At 47.4% G+C, this 18,868-nt stretch overlaps 2 protein-coding genes across 3 annotated transcripts in view; one reads left to right on the plus strand and one right to left on the minus strand.

The window, feature by feature from the left end:
* Positions 1–5,821, plus strand: part of si:dkeyp-23e4.3 (rho GTPase-activating protein 7) — a 40,863-nt gene extending 35,042 nt beyond the window's left edge. For both annotated transcript variants that reach the window (XM_048997616.1, XM_048997617.1), the window contains 6 exons: positions 15–228; positions 1,751–1,868; positions 2,079–2,300; positions 3,114–3,331; positions 3,880–4,053; positions 4,735–5,821. In XM_048997616.1, the coding sequence (XP_048853573.1) occupies positions 15–228; positions 1,751–1,868; positions 2,079–2,300; positions 3,114–3,331; positions 3,880–4,053; positions 4,735–4,843 (1,055 nt within the window). In that variant the 3' untranslated portion in view covers positions 4,844–5,821. The remainder of the gene's footprint in view (positions 1–14; positions 229–1,750; positions 1,869–2,078; positions 2,301–3,113; positions 3,332–3,879; positions 4,054–4,734) is intronic.
* Positions 5,822–7,770: 1,949 nt separating this feature from the next.
* On the minus strand, positions 7,771–18,332 carry rars1 (arginyl-tRNA synthetase 1). Its single transcript, XM_048997630.1, has 15 exons — positions 18,276–18,332; positions 17,706–17,840; positions 17,152–17,340; positions 16,581–16,689; positions 16,320–16,420; positions 16,107–16,228; positions 14,810–14,930; positions 14,359–14,488; positions 14,085–14,189; positions 13,237–13,415; positions 12,655–12,764; positions 12,208–12,313; positions 9,882–10,054; positions 9,263–9,510; positions 7,771–7,979 (listed from the first exon to the last, which is right to left on the minus strand). The coding sequence occupies exons 1-15, from the start codon at positions 18,318–18,320 to the stop codon at positions 7,870–7,872; spliced, it is 1,983 nt and encodes a 660-aa protein (XP_048853587.1). The 5' UTR covers positions 18,321–18,332; the 3' UTR covers positions 7,771–7,869.
* Between the last annotated feature and the right edge of the window lie 536 nt (positions 18,333–18,868).

Consider the following 18,868-nt stretch of genomic DNA (forward strand, 5'->3'; position numbering starts at 1 on the left):
TCTCGCACAAACAGATTTTCCCAAAGACCGACAGCTAGCCGCAACGCGGGCGGCTATTTTCCTCCTGCCAGATGAAAACAGGGAAGCCTTGCAGACTCTGCTCCTGCTCCTCAGAGATGTAGTGGAGTGGGTGGAGGAGAACCAGATGACCCCCACCAACATCGCTGTTTGCCTGGCTCCATCCCTGTTCCACCTTAACACTTTGAGGAGAGAGAATCCTTCAAGCAGGTACCCAGGGCTTAGTTATTATAGATTCTACAGTTTGTCCAAAGTGACCTATAAATGAGAGATGCTTGGGATCAGAGAGGAAAGTTACCAATCATCCAATGATCCTGGAGCAGTTGGCCAATAGGGTCTTGCTCAAAGGCCCGGTTTTGATATAATAGCTAAATCAGCCATGGGATTTGAACTCACAGCCTTGCAGATATGATGACAGGTACCACACCCACTGAGCGACACAATGCCACACACTAAAAGCTATAAATATAAATTACAGATACATACTTACATACCTAGTATAGATACTTACATACTATTTAGTATAGATACTTACATACTACCTAGTAAAGGTCATTCTTACATCAAACTTTGTAGACCTCATTACATATTTTATTGGTTTACATTAAATAAAATGTCAGCACCTTTTTCACAACAAAGAGGACCTTATCAAATAAAAAGTGAGTGAATTTCTTTCTAAGCTTTTGGGCATAGTTATTGGGTTAGCAGCTTATGTAAGGAAACAATTTTACATATGGCTTTAATTTCACACAGATAGTTTAATTTCACACAGGCAGAGATATTCTATCTATAATTAATTTCAGCTGGTTACAGAAAAACTGGAGTGAGTGGGGTGGGGGCGGGGGGCCGCTTCTTGACAGTGAGAATTTGTTCAATTTTTCAGAAGGTGTTCTTTGAACTTTGTTTTGAAGAGATAAAGAGTTCTGAGGGTCCCGGCTGGAGCCTCCTCCGGCTTCAAAGGCAGATCTATCTGAACAGCTTGGCCGTGCCATTTGAGGGAACGTGCAAGCGCTTATCTCCCCCGCTTCGTGAACCTTCACGAGGAGCGTCCACTGATCCCCGGACGCCGGGCAGTGATGAGGTGATGTGGAAGTGGACGGGAACGCGGCACGTTCCAGCAAAAAGGCTCCAGAGTACCCACTGGAGCTTCCGGTTCCCGGACAGGAAACGGTGTCGATCCCAAATGGAAGGGGGTGCAGAGGGAGCGGAGGCAGGAAGTGACATCATATACACCAACATTTCCTCTGCGTTGGTGGCACGCTTGCAGATATAAATAGTGATTATTAATAGTTTTCCTAATTGCATAGATTCAATATTTGTTACAGACAGGATTGTTTTAGCATTAGAGATGTGTGACTCCTCCTGCTTGCTATGATTCAATGGAGGTGAAAACAAACTGTCACACATCCTTTTTCAAGTTAGCATGTTATCCTGGTGTCAGCATGGCCAGATGTATCTGGATGGATGGATGGATGGATGGATGGACCTTCTGGAGGGGTTTGCACTATTGTTGTATGTAAAGGGGGCAGTGTGTGGCTCAATGGGTTAGGACACTGTACATTCGATCAGAGGGTTGTCGGTTCAAATCCCAGGGTTGGCAGAGTGACTTCATTGCTGGGCCCTTCACCCCCAATTGCTGCAAAACGTACATGAATGAAACGTCTAGGTGGCAACGCCAACAGAGAAACAGCTTACAAACCATTCAGTTTTTTTTTTTGTTTTCGCCCCACAGCAAGCTCAGTCACAGGAAATACAGTCTTGGCCGACCAGACCAGAGAGACCTCAGCGAGAACCTGGCAGCCACGCAGGGCCTGGCACACATGATTTCTGAGGCACCACACCTCTTCCAGGTACCTGCAGACTGGGCATCTCAGGTAGATTCAGGCCGTGAACAGAACGTAATCTCATAGTGCCATCCAGCCGAGCATGACCAAATACTTCAGAATGTTACGAGGCATCTTCCCGTGTCTCACGTTTAATTAAAGTAGGTCCTTCCAATGGATTGCGTCTCAGCAGAGTTGTTTTTCCGCCTCCTAATTGCTTATACTCTCTCAATGCAGGTGCCGAAATGCTGGATGACCCAGAATCAAGGCATGATAGACGAGGACGGCGCACATCTCGACTGGGGCCTGAACTTCCCGGCCTGTTCCGGCGCGGAGGATGAGGACAAACGGGCCCAGCTGGACCTGTCCGTCCAGAACACGCTGAGGGAAGCCAGGGAGAGATTCAGAAGCTGGATCCCGTGTTCGACCTCGGACCATGTAGACGTGGCTTTTAAAAAGGTGCAGATAGATGTTCCACAATTCCTTACCTGGGGGCAATTTCCCTGGGGGGAACAAACAGACCCCCCCACCCTTCCCATAAAAACAAAGTGATTTAAATGTAACAGAACTAATTTCTGCACGACTGTATGTTCACCCAGTCTCCACGCCTGTGGGTTAACTGTGGTGTTTGGCTGAGCAGAGCAGGAATTACAGCACAGCACAAAATCACCCTGCCACAGTTAGTTCTCTGTGTTGTATCCAGTATTCCAAGGGCCCTGAGTGGGCGGGGCCCAAAAAAATTAGGAACATAATTGGATTGGTCTGGGTTGGGGGCCCGAAATCCCTAGCAGACCCCCTGATAACGAGCAGCTTGGGTGTAGTTTTGGGAGGACATGGATGGGCGGGAGATGCAGCCTTTGATGCTTAGAGGCTGTTCGGTTATGTGCGAGTCGGGATCACTGTAGGTGCTGTACTCATGCCTGTAACCTACAGTATTTCAAACGTTCAGCAACAGAAGCACTATTTTATGTGGCTCTGCGGGGTAAAAGTTGAATGTGATGCTTGCTGCAACAGCCCCAATTTCTAAAATCATATTATCAGGCGTGTAGATACGTGACTATGATTGTGTCATAGCTACTAAACTGTGCCATTGGAGTTCATTAGAGGGCCCGACCGTATCATGAGCCAATGATACGTATAGACTTGTGACCGAAAGAGGCGGGGCACTCTGTGGGCCAATCAGCTTTCAACACAGGCCATTGCCCCTGTGGCCGCAGAATTCTACATACTCATGCCTGTTAATAAGCAAATGCAAATGTGCCATGCCGGCAGGTGAAGGACGGCCACGCCCTGCGACTCTGGAAGGCCTCAGCGGAGGTGGATGCCCCCCCGGCTGAGGTTTCACAGCGCCTGCTCCGCCAACGCGAGCTCTGGGACAGGGATCTGCGCAGCTCGCGGGTGGTGGAGGCCCTCGGGGCCAGCGCTGAGGTGTACCACTACATCCAATATGGCGGGGGACGGCGCCCCCTACAAGAGCACCTACTGCTCAGGTAAAACGTAGCCCGGCGGGACTTAACAAGGCTCGTTAGTGCACAGCGGCTGCAGGGTAAGGGGTTAATTTCTCTGTGGTCACTGAATGGCACAGTGGCGTGGGCGTCTGGAAGGCGTCGCGGCGAACACAGCGCCTGGAAGCCAGCGGGACGCGTCGGCAAGACCGGGCCTCCCGACAGCCTGTCACCACAGAGAATATGGCGCCTTTAAGATAATTATCTTCACAGCACAATAAAACTGCAAACTGGCGACAGATGGCACTGACAGGCAGGAAATTTAATGGAACATGAAAAGATGTTCATGTGGACGGAGACGGTAGCTTGATGAGATGTTTTATGGGTTACATTCCGGCTCAGGCATAAAGTTCTACATTTAGCAAAAACTTTGTTGCCTCATGAAGTTCATGAGGCATGGTTTCCATGGTAATAAACCGCAAGCGTGTCATGTGTGTCACAGCTGATGATTCCCCCCCCCACAGACTGATTGTTTTTCTCCCCTCATCATTAATGAGCAGGGGCATAACAAACCTTTCTAATTTCTGTCCCAGGACGTGGCACAACGAACCCACCACGGGCACTTTCATTCTGGCCGCTGTTTCCACCGAACACCCGGACGTCCCCATTGATGGCGTGAGGGCCAAGGTGTTCAGCTGCGTCCACCTGCTTGAACCCGTGGGGGCCAAGAGGACTCGGCTGACTCACGTTTGCCGAAAGGACACCAGGTGAGCAGAAGGGGACGCCACAGCATTAGCAATTGATACATGAGTGGAGAAAGTCACCACAGCATTAGCCGTTAGCCTCATGAGCGGAGATGTCCACCATGGCATTAGCTATTAGCCTCATGATCAGAGAGGGCCGCCACGGTGTCAGCCGTTAGCCTCATGAGCGGAGATGTCCTGCAAACAACTCCACACACTATTTTAAGTGTGATCCCCCAACTCGTTTTGCGTGTTGATGAGGGTTTAGCTCCACAAACACATCTCTAAATTGTGTAAGCATGCACCTGTGATGGGCTGGCATCCCGCCTGCCACTTGCCCTACGCTTATGAGTGACTCCAGAATCACAGCGGCCATCTACTGAATGTCAGATGGATGGATGGATCCCCCAAACTAGTAAAGCTGAAACTGTTTCCTTTCTTTATCCACTTGGAACTTTCCTGGTCATAAGCATGAAAGCGAAGATTTACGGTGTTTCTCTTTTCTGACTTCAGTTGATTCTGGCTTATATCCCGAAGTACTGAGTAGTTTCTTATTTATATATGTTTTTTGTTTAGCTGACAGTCATTATTAATGCATTTCAGTTGCCCAAACAGGAGTAGTGTCTATGTGCTCAGCTGGGCTCACCGACTGTGTTATTCTTTCCGTTCACGACCTGTTAAAGTGTCACTTCCTGTCACACGCAGGGGGCGCTCACCGGAATGGCACAACAAAGTGTGGGGACACCTGTTGTCGTCCGAAATGACGGCCATAAGGGACTCTTTCAAGGACGACGCGACCAACACCAAGACATGAGCGAGGCCCCAACCTTCCCCAAAGCCATCCCGTCCCATCTCACGGCCCCCACTTACGGATCTCCCCAGCGTACCTGCATGAAGAGAGAAAAAGGGGAATGCAACGTTTTCCCAAGGCCCGCAGCTGAAACTATTTATGTAACTTTTAAAGAAAAGGTACAATTTTGCCTGTGGACAAAAACGGAGCCTTTTGGGGGCGCCAGAGGGTTTGCTGCTGGCGGAGGCTGAGTACCGAGGGGTGTCATCCTATTTAAATTCCACCTCCAAAGACCTTCTGTGGTGGTGCGTTGCCTTTAATGTCAGCTTCAAAAGCGGCTCGCGTGAGTCCCTGCTGGGCCCTTTACATCCAAACTTACCTCTCTGAGGTCTTTACACCCGGGAAGGTCTTCGCACATGGCTTTAACAAAGGATACGTCCAAAAATGAAACCAGCTCTTTTATATAGCTGGAAGATTCGTTTTGTATGATAGCCCCTCATAATGTAACGCTTGATACATCTGTATTGGTAGGAATTTTCGCACTATAGCACTATGCATATGACCGGAAGGTCGTGGTTTTGAATCCCAAGGCCGGGAGGATGATTTTTCAGTCGGGCCCCTGAACGAGGCCCTTAAACCCCAATTGCTCCAGGGCCCGTCTGCCCCCGCTTTCCCAAAAACGTGTCGCTGTGGATAAAAGCATCTGCTAAACAAATGTAGATATTCTGCTTTTCCCATGAGTTCCAAAACCAACCATTTTCTGTCTCGATATACCAAAACAAATGCGTACCTCTGAACAAAATGTTAATAAATTCATTTATATTTCTGTATATATATATATATATATTTCAAAATGCAGTCTATTGTTATAAATGTCCTATTAAATGCCCTTTGAAGATAACTTAACAAATATATTAAAATACAATTAAGAGTTTTATTAAAATATTATACAGCAATCAGAAAGGTTTAACATTTTTTATATTAAAGATGTAATGAAAATTATGCTGCCTGGTTTCTCTTTTTATAATTGTCATCGTAACCTTGTTGTTGCTTCAGACAAATCAAAAATGTCCATTGATCTCAAGGCCGTCTCCGAATTTAAAAAATCCTGACCTCCGGTGGAAGATCAGACCTACAGAAGATATCAGAGCACTTCATTATCCATGCTGCAGGCTTCCAGCTGCAGTCACACAGTTCAGCTCAACACCTGACTGCCTAGTGCTTAACATAAAGGCCTTAACGCATCAACGCGCCAGATATTAGGCAAAGACAAACGGCCCATGACAAATCCACAGCTCGTTTACAGGAGCTGGACTCCCTGTCATGCCAGGACTCCCTACTCCTAAGAGTATTTAATGTAAATGCCAAAATGTGGCAGTCCCAAGGGGTGGGGGGGCTGCAAATGTTATTGACACCATTAAGACACAAATATCCATGAACACATTACTTCAGTGATGTGGCTGTTCTGTTTTATGGTGAAATTACATCAAATTCAGCCGGCAGAGCAGTGTCCACAACAGGCTTAGAGGGATTCCCATGCCATACTGCTCCGATAAGGTGAGGGGTGGAAAGGTTGGGTACGTAGTGCCACGGTATTTGTGTGTGTGTGTGTGTGGTGCAGTGGGTTGGAACGGTGCATCTATGCTCGGAAGGTCACCGGTTCAAACCCGCGGGCAGAAGAGAGATTCTATCGTTAGACCCTTGAACAACGCCCTTAAATACTAGTTACTCCTGGGACGTGCTGTCCTTGTCTTCTCAAAAAAGCACATTCACGTCGGATAAAACCATCTCATGAACAAACATAATATAACACATGGATATGAGTGACCAAGCAGGTACAAGGCTACTTTATAAATAAGGCAAAATAACCATAATGATTTAAAAAAATCATTTCGTGGAAGAACAGGAAGGAAAACGAAAACAACTTGGTGAATCAGAGACCAGAGGAGAAATACAGAATGCTGCCATCTGTTCCTTAAACTGGATTCACCCTGACCACCGGATATGAGGTTTCAAATCTCCACCCTTGGCCCCTAAACACACACACTAACTGCACTGAACCCTCTGTCTCCCAGTAACCGATCGACTCAGGTGAGCTCGCATAATCGTCTTTGGGGTTAGGGGATGAAAACGGGCCATTTGACTCACTCTGTCTTTCTGGAAATTGCCGTTATCCTGGTGTTGACTGTGGCACGCCGTCCATGTCAACTAAACCATCCATCCATCCATCCACTTTCCAAACCGCTTATCCTACTGGGTAATAAAAACGGCAGCATGCGAGACACTTGTACTCGGGCCAACCAGTGGCTTAAAATTCATTTGCACGGTTGCCCTCCTCTCCCCAATGTCTAATTTACTCCTCCAGGCCAATAACAGCGTCTCCTAGCCTGCAGTAAATCGGGCATCGGTAAAATACGCGGTGGCTCGTTAAGTGACATTAATCTATTAATCATCCCGCTGATTGTCAGTCGAGACCTCTATTACTCACTGCCGGCCAGTTCACCCCGGAGTCCTTGGGTACGAGCAAAGAGCCACAGCAATCGATGAATGAAAACCCCTTCACTTCCCCCTCGTCCTCCACCACTTCTAACTGGGAGAAATGGTGGAGCAAACGTGACGACGCCCTGTGGTGTAATGAGCAAACAATCAAACCAAAAGAAAATTCTTCCACGAGGATGAAATGTGGCCAAAGGCCGTAGTAATGACGGAATGTATCAAGGTGGAAATTCGGTTAAAATAATACAAGTAATAAGGCAGGAACATTCATCCTTAAAGGGCTTTTAAATTCCCTGCCACAGTCATGGGGACCAGAAAGCTCCCCCAGCACTTAAATTGCGGTGCGGACTCACGTTAAGCCCGAAATAAAGTCTGACGTAAAACGTAAAGGCCATCTCAGCCATGCTGCAATCCTGGCAAAAACCGTCACGTTTATACGGCGAATGAGGAGCAAGGAGTCAAGGTTTTTTTTTTTTTTTTTTTTTTTTTTACAGCCAGTCCCATTTATTTGGTTTTTCCACAGTAAGACATGATGCGACCCACATGGGGGTTGGTCACATCCTCTGGACGGGCGTGATGCCGAGTATGTCGAAGCCCTTGGCCATGACAGCAGCCGTGGCCTCACACAGCAGCATCCTCCACATGTTGACCTTGACGACCTCCCCTGGACAGAGGAACATGGAAGGGGTCAGCACACGGGACACCTGCAATGCTGAGTCAGCCAATCGTTTAGGAGACACTTCACCAGGTGACCACTTCTTTGGTTTTCTTGGCCCAATAGCTAGCCACGACACAGCTAGTTAATTCCTCAGGGGTCTGATGATATAACACCAAGCCATTACCCCCACACATTCATTCAGGACACTGTTCATTCACATTTTTACGTATTTCACAGCTAATGAATGCATCTTTAATGGACTTTAAGGGACTCGCAACGGACACAGATCAAACTTAGATTCCTTGTTCAAACCTTAACTGGTGTAATCAATCAAATCATTACCTTATCAATCTGAAAAACCAAAAGCAGTAAACAGCATTCTCTCCCACTCCCAAATACACAGAAGCACTCACGGACTGTAAGGGTAAAGTATCAAAGCCCACATGTAAGGCACCAAGCCCAAAAATCTGGAACAGTAAGAGGTACTTCAGTGTCACAATGAAATTTTATAGGCTTATAATACATTTAAGGCACTTAGTCGGCTTCTGTGCTTAACAGAACCAGTGACTCAACGCACGAGTGAGAAGTAGGGCATCGGGCCAAGACCCATGTTTTAGGCTGCACTGTTTATTAAAACCCATACTGGAGACCCAACCTATGAAGAGTAATGCTTGTAAGCAAAAGTAAATAAACAGCCAAGACCATCAAACATGTGTAGAGCATAATTGCCCTCAGTCACTGACTGTGCCTCATAGACCATGCTTTGCAGACATACGGACATCATCCCTTTCAAATAGGAAATGTGTAATATCGCAAATTATTCTGGATTAAAAACTAATCTAATAACCTTCTGATGGTACTCAGGAATCACTGCCGTGTATCTAACAACTCTGCAGGGTTCCTGGGCGACGCGGCGCCTTCGCGAAGGCGGATACGCTCCGGGGGAGCGCTGATGACTTGCGGAAAGCCTCCGACGCGTCCCTCTGGGGACAAGACTGCCGTATGTCATCTTGCCGGTATATCGATAACTTTTAAACAGTCCGGGATGGGAATTGTTACACTGTCAGAAAGAAATACAGCCGTAGATATTGCCATTGCCAGTTCCCAGGACAAAAATCATCTCCAGAGATCATGCAACAGACGAGTAAGGGAGAGAGGACTGCCTGAAGGACAGTAAGTTCTTCTGTTCATTGAAAGAACAATGCAAGACTCTAGCCTTGGGCTATAGCCGAACATGGCTGCAGGACCCCTAAGCAATTCCGCTTGGGCCGTAGCCGTGCTAAACGCACCTGTTTGCCGGTCTTTCTCCACGCAGTAACAGCTGTCGTAGAACTCCGTGAAGGTGGTGGCCAGCTCGTACAGATAGTCGCACAACGTGTGCAGCAGCAGGTCTTCCAGGATCTTGCGCAGGATCTCCGGGAAGCGCAGGATGCACTTGCCCAGCTTCCACTCCTTCTCGTGGTCCAGCAGCATCTGCGTGGTCTCCGCCGCCCGCCGAAGTGCCTCTTCGTCGATGTTGGCCAGGCGCGCGATGGACCTGGATGGCCGGTAAGAGGAAGAAGGCCGTTAACTGCCGGCACTCATGGGTGATAGAGGCACTCGCAATTCGGGGCAGGGAATCGACAAGGGGCTCGTAAAGGACCGTCTCTCTCATATTTTCAGCCTTCGAGACACTCCCTCCACCCCTCACCTGAATCCCAGCCCAGGGGAGTCATCGACAGCTGAGATTCATGTGGGAAAACAATGAGGTAACCTGCTGGGAGTCTTATTGACCAAGAGCAGATCACTTGTCTGAGACGCGGTTTCAGACATCCCCTATGTTTTCACCCCCGCTGGAGTGATCGATGGCAGCTGGGTGCAGTTGTTTTCATGGCATGCCCAGATCAGCGTCGATGCCAGGCGACTCACCTGATCCGGGTATAGGCGTACAGCAGGTACGCGGCTGTGTTGCCCCGGTCATCCAGCATCTTGTCGAAGGAGAACACGTAGTCGTTGATTCGGTTGTGAGACAGGTCGGCATACTTGATGCAGCCGAAGGCCACGGATCGCTGTGCCTTCGTCAGCTCATCGGGGGTCAGAACCTGCGGCAAACGAATGTCACGTGCATTCAGCGGGACAACCTCAAAAGGCCCAGAGGACATTATTCACCCCAAGCACAAAGCAGAAACCTCTAAACATCTCAAAGACACAAGAAAATAAGACCCACAAAAATAACCCAAGATCTCCTCAAATCCCCCTTTTCCCTTCTACCAGGGGCAAGATGACTACTCTCAGCACTCTAGATTTATCATCTTTGCTCGCACTTTCACACGAAAGCCACCTCGACCATGACCTGGTCGTCCTTCTCCCAGGGTTTAAACCAGGAAGCCACCACATTCCAGCCTACCTGCTTCACCCTGGAGACCATAATTCTGACCTGGGCCAAAGGCCAGTGTAATCTACTCCCTATGTTGACCCAGCTAAGAGCGGCAAGTCACCCAGCATTGTTATGCTTATAAGGTTCTGCCGTTTCGCTCTATTCATTAATCCTTATTGTTGGACTGGTACGGCTGACATTTTCAGCCACCTGAAAGGCCACTTGGTGACCAGCTGAAGCACCACTGTTTGGAAGAGAACAAGAAAACATTTAAGACTAAGCCTAAAAGCGGCTTGCCGCGACAACACTGGTTAAAGTGATTATCCCGCGGGTAGCGCTGTGATTACACGCCCGCTGACTTTTCTGCATAATTTAACGCAACGCGTGTAACTTCCAATGTCTTTGACGACGACAGGCTTAGTGGGCCGAGCTTGCTGCTCCAGCTGCAAGTCTCCCTGCCCTTCCTGGCAGTGAGCGAGATCTCGGGAAGAATCGAGGAGGGATGGTCTGGAGCTCCTGAGGAGACTAAATCCCCATTGGGCGTAGGAGCCTCGGAACAAACACGGCTTCAGGCGGCCCAGCTGCAAACAGCGGGCATTGATGAGACGTGGCCCCTTCGTGCTGCTCCAACATAATCTACTCAATGTGCACCTCATGCGGATGGATAGGGGGGCAGCAGGGAAGGTTACCCCCTTTTTCCATACTTGTTGCCAAACTAACATATCACCATTATTCAGAGGATAATTGTTATTAATGAGCTCATTAAATCAGTTATACCAAATAAATCAGCTGTTACAAATAATATATACAAATATAATTATACAGGGCTCCAGACCAGGAAACATCTTCTGTCTGTGGATATTACGCTAATTACAAATTAGCTGTAAGCTACGGTTATTGACTGAAGAACATCACGTAGTTGAAGAATCACTCAATTTTCAGGTCTTCGCAGCACAGAACGGATCTCCATAAATGAGCATCGGACTAGAAACTGGCTGGGGGGGGGGGGGGGGCTTGTCTGAGAAAATGCTCCTGCAAAGTTCATTTTTATCCTCCTACACGAAAGCAAATATCGAGCTTAAAAAAAATCAGGCACAGAGCTGAAATATTGAGCGCAGGACTCGCTGGGCGACTGGTCATTAACGAAAAAAAAGAAAAAAAAAACTGGAAACAAATTAGTAGCGTGGAGAGGCGCAAGAGTAAACATGCCAACCGCCAACGCCAAGCCCCGTCGGTATAGTAAATCACTTAGGACTCACGACAGTTCATGACACGGTAGGCGAACCGGCCAGGGGACGGCGTTCATCTGCACACCCACTTCTTCCGGGAGATGCATTTCAGTGTGGGTCTCGGGTAATGCTAATCTCCTTTCCGTGATCACTCCATTCGCTTAAGATTTTCAGGGTGCACCCATCACGCTGAATGAGACAGTCCTCGGGACGCTCCTGAATCTTTAAAACTGTATTTACAGCCAAATTAACATTTTAAATGGTTTTAAGCTCGTGTATAAATAACACCACTGTGAGCCATCTGCAAAAGCAGATTCCGTTGTCAAAACATATTACTCTATTCTTCCTCTCCTCTGTGGCTCGACTCTTCCTTGTTCCATGATATTCAAAGCTTGCGGCATTCGATCTGAAAATTGGTTGAATCTGACATGGACACCGGGCCAGTCAACCCGTTAGGCGACACTGGTGGCCACCAAGGGCGCTAATTTCTGGGGAGGGGGGGCGGGGTGGGCGGGACCAATCAAGAAGCCAACTTCACTTTGAGACGGGAAGAGCCAGCGGCGATACTTGCTTAAAAAGTGCCACGTGTACTTTGATCGCTACTGCATGGGTAAGTAGGACGTGTCGTTTACAGGCATCCCACGCCAACCTTGTCCCTCTCTTTCTCCTTCAGCTTGTCCATGGACCTCCTCAGGCCTTCATCCAGCAGGTCCATCAGCCTCACTGTGTCGCCAGACCGCGTCTTAAACTTCTTCCTGGAGGAAGAAGCCCGTTAGCACGTTAGCGAGACGCGGGATGGGAGACGGAAGCGTTAGCGCCTGCGGGTAAGAAACTGTCTCTATCTGACAAAAAAAAACCACTCAGGTATTTGCTACATTACATGCACCTATAGAAAGGGATTACGTCGACTTCGATATAGTGTTTTCCGCAAATCATTGCGTACGATCAAAAGCAGGCCAGATACTCCTGTATGCAGGATCTACCTGTCTCACAAGGCGAAAGGGACCGGGTTCCTCCCCCAACAAAGCGCACGATAGGTCAGCCTGAGCCTGTGCGGCGTTTCAGACGAGAGCCTCGTGAATGTCTGCATACTCACTTGTCCTCTCCCAGCACCACCCCAAAGCCAGCATGCTCCACCCGGGTCACCTTGGGGTCGTACCAGCCTATCATCTGGCCGGCAGCAAAGATGACCTGGAAGTGGCCCGCCTGAATGGGAACACACACACACAAACACACTTACTATCACCACAGTAAGTCCTTTGAATTAGCCGATCTTCCTCACAGTCTTAAAGCCAATAGACACACAAACCCACAAAAGTAGCCAACGTCCCCCCCCCTGCTTTCCCCAATCAGAATTATAAAGCTTAAATTATAAAGACAAAGTTGTTCTTTTCCGGTTTTTCATATTAATGACATTATGCAGTCTGGATTGTGTCATTGTGAAGTTCACTCAATTACTCTGAGGCTGTCCCAGCCAGATGGGTTATGGACTTCACTATCCCTGATGCACGTCCTCCAGAGAAACCAGTAAGAAGCTCTAATGATTTTTCACACTGCCGGCTCACTCAACGAAGCCCAGTTACACCTCTGCTCCTAAATGTCAAGAAGGCGCGTTAAATCCACAGCGATCTGCATTTCAGGAGGACGTGGGCCCGAGCCCCTGCAGGCCAATCGTCACCTGGCCGCTGTCGGTGACGTAGATGATGATGTCAGCCTTCTCGCTGAACAGCCTCTGCTTGAGAGCCGCCAGGTCAGAGGTGTCGTACGTGTACCCTCCGTCTGACTTCACCACCGTCAAGGGGATGGACTGACCCGGTGGGAACACAATCTTACGCCCTTCATCGAGCTGCACCAACCCTGTAGGCGAGAGAGGAGAGCCATTTCTTAAGCAACACTGCCCCCTGCTGGCCCCCATTTGTAAAGCAGGCTTATTCTAAACGCAGTGCTCACGAAAAGTCTTGAAACGCTTGTTTAATTCCGTAAAAACTGCTACTTTATTGGCTGTATAACAACATTACTTTATTTGTTCACAAAAAATATATATCACGCTAGAAACAACCAGTAGTTTTAAGTAAAACATTAGTCTCAAGTAGTAATAAACTGAAACCCAAATTACAGCTCGAAATGAGCTGTTCCGAATTAAAAAGTAAAAAAAATCGACAAGCAGTCACATTGGGTGCTTTTTAATTAGTAACACCTTCGCAATAACATAAAACACCAAACATTTGCATCCCTTTAGGAGGCAATGACTACGACAGCAATTAACAGACCTGAATGAGGCAGTCAAAAACAGAAATGACACAGAAAGAAAATGTCTGCGCTGACGATGCATGCAGATGTTACACATCGTTTGTCAATGGGCTTTTGAAATGTGACCAATAAATTCGCAACATTTTTGCAGACCCACATCCCCAGACTTTCTGTGAGCGCTGTACAGGGCTAGGAGACGGTTCCACATCGAAGAATTTGTGACTCAGTAGAGAGTAAATACCGTGACAACCATGATAACATTATTGATAAACAAACCTCGCTCTTCGAATTCTTTCACTACGTCTGTCATCCTATCCTGGTAATATGATTCCCCTCGCTCGATGATCTTAATGTCCAAACAGTCGTAGATCTTCTGAAATTCTGTGAAAGGGAGAGACAATGATAAGCTGAGAGGAAGAGTCACACTCTTAATCATATCAATAAGCTATGTGGTTTACAACAATAAACTTGTGTGCATAAAGTGATACTGAGTCATCAGTTAATAACACAGGGGTAAAGCCCCCCCCCCGGATCCCACCCAGCTGCCTACCCATCCTGGACACGTCGCAGATGAGGTTCCAGGCCTTGATGAACTCCGGCTCCTTGCTTTGCAGCCTCACCACACACTGATAAGCCTTCTTCTTGAATTCCTCATCCTCATCGAATCGCTTCTTGGATTCCTGTGTGCAGGACAGGGAAATTAAAAACAACAACAAAAAAAAATCACTATGGCTTCAACTCTGGTAACAACATCCAGGGCTCCCAGTAACAACCTACACCCTGTGGCTCTTCCTTTATGCCAGCACTAACCACCAGCATATCCCAGCAAGTATGCACTGTCCACTGAAACACACTGCCGCTCACTATTCGCTAGCGCCCCCTAGTGAAAACATGAATAACTCCTTGAATTAGTTCACTCGATTTATAGCCAGCATGAGTTACGTTTCCATACTTAGCTGGCCAGGGTTCGGTGGGGGGGGTTCAGGATAAAGGCCACTCACCTTGTAGAAGGCCTGGAGGTCGCCGATGGGGGGGGACACCGTGAGGTAATTGGGGAACTTGTCCTGCAGGTGTGCGATGAGCATGCCGAACTGGGTCCCCCAGTCACCCACGTGGTTCAACCTGACATACACACACACACACACACACCATGTGACAATAAGCCCTTCTGTAAACGGCTGGGCAGGACTTTCACTCCCAGCTTTTAGAGCTAACAATGGTTAAGGGACTGTACGTCTTGAGGTTGTTGGTTCGCATCCTGGGGGCTCCTGTCATGCCCTCAGCTAAGAACCTGAACCCGAGTTTATTTAACGAAGCGTCCAGTGGCAAAAGCCTAAAAACTGCACAAATCAATACAGGCAGTCCCCGAGATAAAAACATCTGAATTATGGACAACTTGCTCTTACGAACAGAACAGCCGAAAGGAAATTTGGGCTAAACACAATGGTTCTGGATAACAAGCACACAAAGGACTTTGTGATGCTCGTGAAAACATAAGCGCAGCTTCAGTAGCTCGCCGACTCAAGGTACGTTACTTAATGTAGTTACCTTTATTACTGCACAATAATAATTATTATTATCCATAAATTTTCTGAAACCGCTTATCTGGTTCAGGGTCACGGGAGGGGGGGGTCTGGAACCTATCCCAGAGTCTACTGGCGCAAAGCAGAGAACAACCCTGGATGGGGAGCCAATCCGTCGCATGACACACTCACACGCCATTCACTCTCCCTACCATGGTGTATGTGTGAGTGAATTTGGTAACTCCAATTAATCTCAGTACATTTTCAGCTGTGGACGGAAGCCGCAGTACTGGGAGGAAACCCCACTACGACACTGGGAGAGCAAGCAAACTCCACACACACGGAGTTGGGGCAGACGCTCCCGGTCCCAGAGGTGTGAGGCAACAGTGTTAACCACTGCACACTGCTAACCACTGCACACTGCTAACCACTGCACACTGCGCTGCCTCCATTATTATAGTGCACTGTATTATTTTTTCCAACTCATCTTCAAATTTGACTTAAAGATTTACTTATGGAACAGATCTCGTTCGTAACCTGGGGACTGCCTGTACTTAAGATAAAATTCAATAAGCCACTTTAATACTAGATAAACCAATCAAAAAAAATCAACTCTTGCTCATGTCTCTGTTCACAGTGTATTTCTCATAGCAATATATTCTGGACCCTAAAAGCCATTCAAAGAGACCAATCGATCTTATAAAGGATCTCATAGATCTTGCCATCATGTTGGGTATGACGTTGGGTAGACCGGAGCCAATGCTGACATACTGACCTCAAAACATCATACCCCAGGAACTCAAAGAGCCGACACATGCTGTCCCCGATGATGGTGGAGCGAAGGTGACCGACGTGCATCTCTTTAGCTATGTTGGGTGACGAGAAGTCCACCACCACCTAGGACCGACACCCAGAAAAGGAGTCTTCCATCCATTAACCAAATCACATTGATCAGTAGCTGGTAACATCTAAAGGAAGCTTACGGTACCTTCTTCCTGGACTGCAGCGGTGGAGGCTGGACGCCATTGACCAGCAGGTTTGTCAATAACTTTGACACAAAGGGCTTCTTGAGGTGAACGTTGATGAAACCTTCAATCATGATGGATTTTCAGGATATTTTCTACCTCCCCACTCGGCACAATTCCACAGGCAAGGTTCATATTTCTCTTACGACTCCATACAAGTATCTATACGATCATAAGCAACAGATCCGTGCTCCTCATTTCAAAGTTTTGTGTTTAAAACATACCTGGTCCAGCAATCTCTGTCTTCTGGATCATGTCATTGTCGGGAATGTTCTGAATGATTCTCTCGGCGATCTCCCTCGGGCTGACCTTCAGTCCCCTGGACTTCATCATCTGTAACGAGGCGTCTGTGTCACCACCCATCCCAATCTTTCAAGCCAACAGAATTCTGTATATATATATATAGAATCCAGTTTATAAAACAAGCAATTTCACAATACATTTGTAAAGCAACATGTGGCCATATAAGATGGACTATAATTTATACATAGGGGCCCACCTTATCATCAGCCAATGATACGTTTTGGATCTGTGAGTGACAGAGGAGGGGGCACTCCAGCCAATCAGCTTTCAGCTGTGGCCATTGCAACTGTGACCCCACCCATATTTACACCACTGCCTTTTCCTCAATTTATCAAAGCTCAGGGTCACAAGACACTAACGGAGGTCTAAGGAAAACAACCCGATGTTGAAATTATGGGTAAAATAGCAAGTACTATGGAACCAACATCTCATTCACGACTTTTAAACATGCCACATTCCTCCAGCCCCTCTCCTAGCCCCGCCCACTCTGACCTGGGCCATGGCCATGGCACTGTTACATTGGTAATCCCCAAATTTGGCCTGCTGATTGGGTGCGACAGACAGGGGTGGGCTCTCCAGGTCAGGGTAGGCTGCTTGGATGGCATCCCCAAAGATCTCCTGCAGACGCTGGTTGATGTTGGTCATGTTTTTGCTGCACCGGCTCCTCTCCTCCTGTAGGCTCTGCCCAACGTAACACACAGGTCAACCCATCATAACACTGTTCACACACCTCCCCAACACACCCTGATTCACTATCCACTTACAGAGCTAGATATTATAATTATGTATTATTATAATGTATTAGGCTGAGCAGTGAGATTAAAGAGGGAAGAATCATGCACTTTTTCCATCTAAACGCCAAACGATTCTATATTTGGGGGGGGGGGGGGGGGGGGGGGGGCAGTAGCATCAGCCTCAGTGACAGCAAAGTCACGTGATCGCCACAGGCGCCCCCCTCCTCCCTAAGGGCCGAATGCAAGCGCATCCCGCCGTGAAGAATGGTTTTGCTTTTCAGGGCGGCGTGAAAGCAGGTGAAAGTCTCCTACTCTCTTGAGGACATTCAGGCGATACTTCAGCTTCGCGTTTTCCTCCCTGAGCTCATCAAGCTGCGACGAGGTGACCAGCGCCTCTGGGTTCTTCAGTTTCTCAATTTCGTCCGACAGACATTTTATTTCCATTTCCTGGGAAAACACGGACGTTGTATATCAAATCTAAAACTAACTCACGGTCATATAAGTGCTTGCAAACTTTCATGCATAATGTTTGAATATCCTACAGTCAGTCTACCAACTAATGCATGTAACTTCCCTTTAAAGGGAATAGGACAAATATTTCCGTACTATTTGTTTATGGATGAACAGTTTATTGTAAACTTTCCAGTAAAGTTGCCTGTACAAAATCCTCATTAATATACATGTCTGTGTCCGCAAAGGCTGTGATTATTGAATAAATTTCGCCAACTGAGATGGGTTTTACTGGCGACACCTTAACTTTAGAAGAAGAGTGCGAGTGGATTTTAACGCGTTGCATCAGCACATAGAAACACATGGAGCAGCAAGGCGTCGGGCACACGGAGCCGGCCCAGCTTTATCATCACCGGTAAAAAATAAACCTACCTGTCTCTGGATCCGAGACGTATACTCGGCCACCGGGTCTTCCATTTTCCTCTAAAATAACCTCACTTACCTGTGCCACAAAGTGTAAAGAAGCGTCACCTGATCAATCGCTTTACTTTCTCTTTCCCCTGAACCGGCCGTCAAGGAAACAGGAATAAAGAGAGGCAACCCGCCGCCTCACTGCTTATTTGTACCGCGCCCCCTGGAGGCAGGAGTACAAAATGTATCACTGCACAAAACATGCTGGCCTCAAATGTACAATTCAAAAATGTTTTACATTAAATTGTTTTGATTGGATCTAAATTAATGAATTAAAATTGGCCACAGAAATGAATTGGTATTTCAAAGTCTATGCCGATCCATGAGGGATTATCCGAGCGACACGTCACCTTTACAATGAATCACACAGGGCGCAATAAATGACGACACTTGCACACCAGATTGCGTTGAAGAAAAACTATGTATTTGTTGCGAAACTAGAAAAAAAAGTTATTGTGCTGATGAAGTATTTACAATGCTGGTCGACATAATCAGTATTAAAATTTTCACAGTTTTCAGAAGTTTCATACAGGAAAATAAACAGTAACACCCTA

This window comes from Brienomyrus brachyistius, unplaced genomic scaffold (genome assembly GCF_023856365.1).
Source record: "Brienomyrus brachyistius isolate T26 unplaced genomic scaffold, BBRACH_0.4 scaffold35, whole genome shotgun sequence".
NCBI classification, from domain to species: Eukaryota; Metazoa; Chordata; class Actinopteri; order Osteoglossiformes; family Mormyridae; genus Brienomyrus; species Brienomyrus brachyistius.

Coding starts and splice junctions, on each gene's coding strand:
- rars1 (XM_048997630.1), bottom strand. CDS start 18,320: ATGGAAGACCCGGTGGCCGAGTATACGTCTCGGATCCAGAGACAG. Junction 16,421..16,580: donor GACAGAGATTGCTGGACCAG/GTATGTTTTAAA, acceptor TCATGATTGAAG/GTTTCATCAACGTTCACCTC. Junction 7,980..9,262: donor GGAGAAAGACCGGCAAACAG/GTGCGTTTAGCA, acceptor TCCTCTGTCCAG/GGGAGGTCGTCAAGGTCAAC.